Genomic DNA, 4,465 nt, shown 5'->3' on the forward strand with positions numbered 1-4,465 from the left:
ATGCACAGCAAGTGTAGTATGAGTACGAAAACAACGTGTACTCCGTAAGTATCCTTCCTAATCTCGAAGAAGTAGAGACGAGATGGCAACTTCGATACTTACTAAAGGTCCAGTAATAATATTATCGGAGAAGGGTCAAAAATATCCTTCTACTATTAAATATTGTTTATACTTACCCTCCGTTATACTATTTGGTCTGATTTGTCCCTACCGTCTTACTATTTAACATATTTACCCCTCAGTTTAACGGAGGGGACACGTGGCAGCCTTCTAAGCATATTTAACCCCCAACCCATGAGCCATAGTGATTACCTAATATCAATAGCCTTAAACCCGACTCATTCCAACACTTAAATAACTAAACCCTCCTTTCTCTATATTTCATCTTCTTCTTCCAAGACTAAGTGCTTTCAAATTTCTTAAAAAATGTATCTTTTTGTTTCAGAGAATTAGGTTAAGAAATTATTCAATATTTCCTCATTTATTGTCTTGATATCCGAATTAGAAATAACCGAAAAATATTAGAAAATTCCAAAAGAAAAAAATGTCATTCCTTCTCTGTTGGGTTTTCAAATATGCTCCTAAAAGGACTTGTCATATTCAGGGGCGGACCTACGCTTGGGGGTGGGGGGCACGGGCACCCGTTGGCCTCGGTAAAAATATTGTATATATATTCTATATATATAAGTTAATACAGGAAGGACCCCTATAAATATATTATGCGGCATCCTTAGTCACAATGACTGGATAGAAGAATTGGTTTGTGGAGTAGTTGGCTTCTTCAAGACCCAAGTTCGAATCTCAGGTTCAACAATCAAAATAATTTTTTCGATTGGGTCTCATTTGGTAATTTCAACGGGCCTACTAGTACCCTTTTCTCTCTCTTTGAGAGAATTTCAACGCAGTACTCCCTTTTCTCTCTTTTGACATCCTTCTGCCAAACCCAAACGACCAAAACAAATTTCATCCACCTTTTCACCATCACAGATTCACACGTTCTTTCATAGATTCACACGTTCTTTCTTCAGGGATCAAGGCATCAAGCAGCTGCCAATCTTTTTCTGGGTAAGATTTTAAAAATTATACTTGGAATTTTCCGTCTTGTTTCCACTTTTCTAATGGTAAATTTCAGTTTCTAAGTTAGGGTTTAAAAAAATTCCTTTTAAAATACGATTGAGAAGGGGCTTAACTAGAAGGTTTTGCTTGCCTCTTATTTGTGTCTTGTTCTCACTTTTGGCTATTCTATTTTGATTGAATCTTTGAATTTTCTGTAATTTTTCTTGATTTTGTTGAGGCTAGTAAAGCCTTTGATTTAGGCCCCAAAAATTTTAAGGCCCCAAAAGGTGTACTTTTAGTTTTTGAATTTATTGTTTGTTCGACTCTTAAAAAATTAGAAACGGTGAGCTCTTTGAACCAATGTTCACTTTTTAGTTTGCTGTTTCTTTTTACTCCTCAGAAAGTTTGGATGAATTTCAGCTACATATATTGGACACTAGTATTATTTTGTGATTAATCATATTAAAAATATTATTTTGCTTGGCATTATTGCTTTGTAGGAAGTTCTCTTGATGTGAATTGAGATGGACAAATTTTTGACGCGGTTTAATTCTCCTCAACCAAGTTCTAGTTTTAGAGACAATTCCTCCCATCTTGTAGAAGAGTTCGATGTGAAATCACTTAATACCGACCCCGGAGAGAGAATACCCATTGATAGATATAGCCCTAGAATACGGGATGAAGTGAGAAGACACTACATCCAAAGAGGGCCCTGCCACCAGATCACAAATTTCCTAAAACTTTATTTGGGAAGAAAATGCGCCAATTTAGTTCGGGTTTGGTTTAAAGGTTCGCATTCTAGATGGTTAGAGTATAGTGTGAAGAAAGATGCCGCATTTTGTTTATGTTGTTATTTATTCAAAAATGATTACGTTAATGGAAGCACGAGTGACTCTTTCACAAAAACCGGCTTTAAGGGTTGGAATAAAGCAACCGAAAGATTTGATCTACATGTTGGTGAAGTAAGTAATCTCCACCATAAGTGCTTCAACAATATGTTAGCCTTGTCAAATCAATCTCAATCAATTCAAGCTGCTTTTGAAAAGCAATCCGATCAACAAAAAACTGAATATCGAATTCGTTTAAATGCCTCAATTGATGTTGCAAGGTTTCTCTTGGACTTTGGATTGCCTTTTCGTGGTCACGATGAAAGTGAATCTTCAAAAAATAAAGGCCTTTTTCTAGGGCTTTTGGAATGGCTTGGAAATAGGCTTCCAGATGTAGATAGAGTTATATTAAAACATGCTCCAAAAAATGATATGATGACTTCGCCAAAAATTCAAAAGGATATTGTGAGTGCTTGTGCACAAGAGACCGTGAAAGCTATAATTGATGACTTGGATGGAGATTATTTTGGGATATTAGTTGATGAGTCCAAGGATATATCACACCATGAACAAATGGCCCTTGCTTTGCGGTATGTTGACAAAAAAGGCCAAGTGAACGAGCTATTTATTAGTCTTGTTCGTGTTTGTGATACATCTGCAAAGTCGTTGAAAGATGCAGTACTTTCTTTGCTAATGAAACACTCATTAAGTCTATCCAAAATACGTGGACAGGGCTATGATGGGGCTAGTAATATGCAGGGAAAGATGAATGGCCTTAAAGCTTTAATTTTGCAAGAAACTCCATGGGCATATTCTGTTCATTGTTTTGCACATCAATTACAATTGACGCTTGTAGCTGTTGCTAAAAAACACAAGGAGGTTGAGACTTTCTTTGCTATTGTTACTAACGTGTTGAATATAATTGGAGCTTCTTTTAAGCGTAGAGATCAACTTCGGGATCATCAAGCAGAATTGTTGGAGCAATTGTTAGACAGTGGTGAAGTTCAAAGTGGGAAAGGATTAAATCAAGAGCGGGGGCTTCAAAGGCCAGGTGACACTCGTTGGGGATCACATTGTAAAACATTGGATAACTTTGTTATTTTATTTTCTTCTATTGTTCATGTACTTGGGGTGATTGAATGTGAAGGTGATGTTAATGATAGGTTGCAAGCAGAAGTTTTTTCTAGTAAAATTAAAGCATATGAATTTGTTTTCTTGCTTCACTTAATGTTGAAAGTATTGATAATGTCAAAAGAGTTGAGCAAAGCATTACAGAAGAAAGATCAAGATATTGTCAATGCCATGGTATTTCTTGATATCACAAAGGAAAGGTTGCAAGGAATGAGAGATAAAGGATGGGAACCATTGATGGATGAAGTATATTTATTTTGTGCAAAACATGATATTTTGGTGCCCAAGATGGAAGAATTCTATATTCCTGGAAAGTCGAAGCGTAGGCCTTCTAGTGTTACTTATTTGCATCACTTACGTGTTGAGCTTTTTTATGCCGTGATTGATTTGCAACTTCTGGAGCTTAGTAGTCGTTTTGATGTTGTGAGTAGTAACTTGCTTCCTGGTATGGCTAGCTTGAATCCGGCTAACTCATTTGCTAATTTTGATAAGGAAAGAATAATGACATTGGCCAAGCATTATCCCGATGAGTTTGGTGAATTGAAGCTTCGAGATCTTAGTCGCCAACTTGACACTTTCATATGGCATATGCAACATGGTGACCCTAGGTTCTCTGATTTGAAAGGAATTGGTGATTTGGCGAAAGCATTGGTTGAAACAAATCTTGTGGAGACTTATTCACTTGTTTATTTGCTTGTGAAGTTGACTTTAATTTTACCTGTCGCAACTGCAACGGTGGAAAGAGCATTCTCATCTATGAAGTACATCAAAGATGAATTGCGTAGTAGTATTGGTGATGCATTTTTAAATGATTGTTTAGTTTGTTACATTGAGAAGGAAGTGTTTGTAAATATAAGCAATGATGCTATTATTGACCGTTTTCAAAATATGAAAACGCGTCGAGTTCAACTATGAGTGGACAATATACTTTTGTTATATTAGTATCACGTTAATGGTATTTGATAATATTGTTGTTTTTATTTTGATGATAAATTATCATAGTCATTTCAAAGAGTTACACCCGAACTTTATTGTTGGTGATTGGCATACTAAAAATAATGGTGCCCCCGTAACGCTTAAATCCTGGGTCCGCCTCTGCATGCATCAAACGGGTGCCAATGATACCCATTCATCGAAAAATTACATTGTATAACTCCGCAATTTTTTTTAAAATGTATATGTAATTATGTACAATATAATGATACTCCTTGACTTCTTGGTGAGTTTATTTCTCTATATTTTGACTCCCCTTAATGAAAATTCTGACTCCGCCACTGTTTGACAGATCCACAATTTTAATTTTATGGGTTCAAAATTTCGACGTCAACCACTGAATCCATCGCCTTATTTGGATTATGGGTTCATACCTCAATTTTTTCAGCAATTTTAATAAATTTTATACTGAAAATTTAGGTTTAGGATAAAATACATGGATTCAATTGAACCCATAA

At 35.8% G+C, this 4,465-nt stretch overlaps 1 protein-coding gene across 1 annotated transcript; it reads left to right on the forward strand.

The window, feature by feature from the left end:
• LOC109227782 (zinc finger MYM-type protein 1-like) lies at positions 2,052 to 3,929 on the forward strand. The gene has a single exon (XM_019392980.1). The coding sequence runs from the start codon at positions 2,052 to 2,054 to the stop codon at positions 3,927 to 3,929; it is 1,878 nt and encodes a 625-aa protein (XP_019248525.1).

Source organism: Nicotiana attenuata, chromosome 6 (genome assembly GCF_001879085.1).
Source record: "Nicotiana attenuata strain UT chromosome 6, NIATTr2, whole genome shotgun sequence".
NCBI classification, from domain to species: Eukaryota; Viridiplantae; Streptophyta; class Magnoliopsida; order Solanales; family Solanaceae; genus Nicotiana; species Nicotiana attenuata.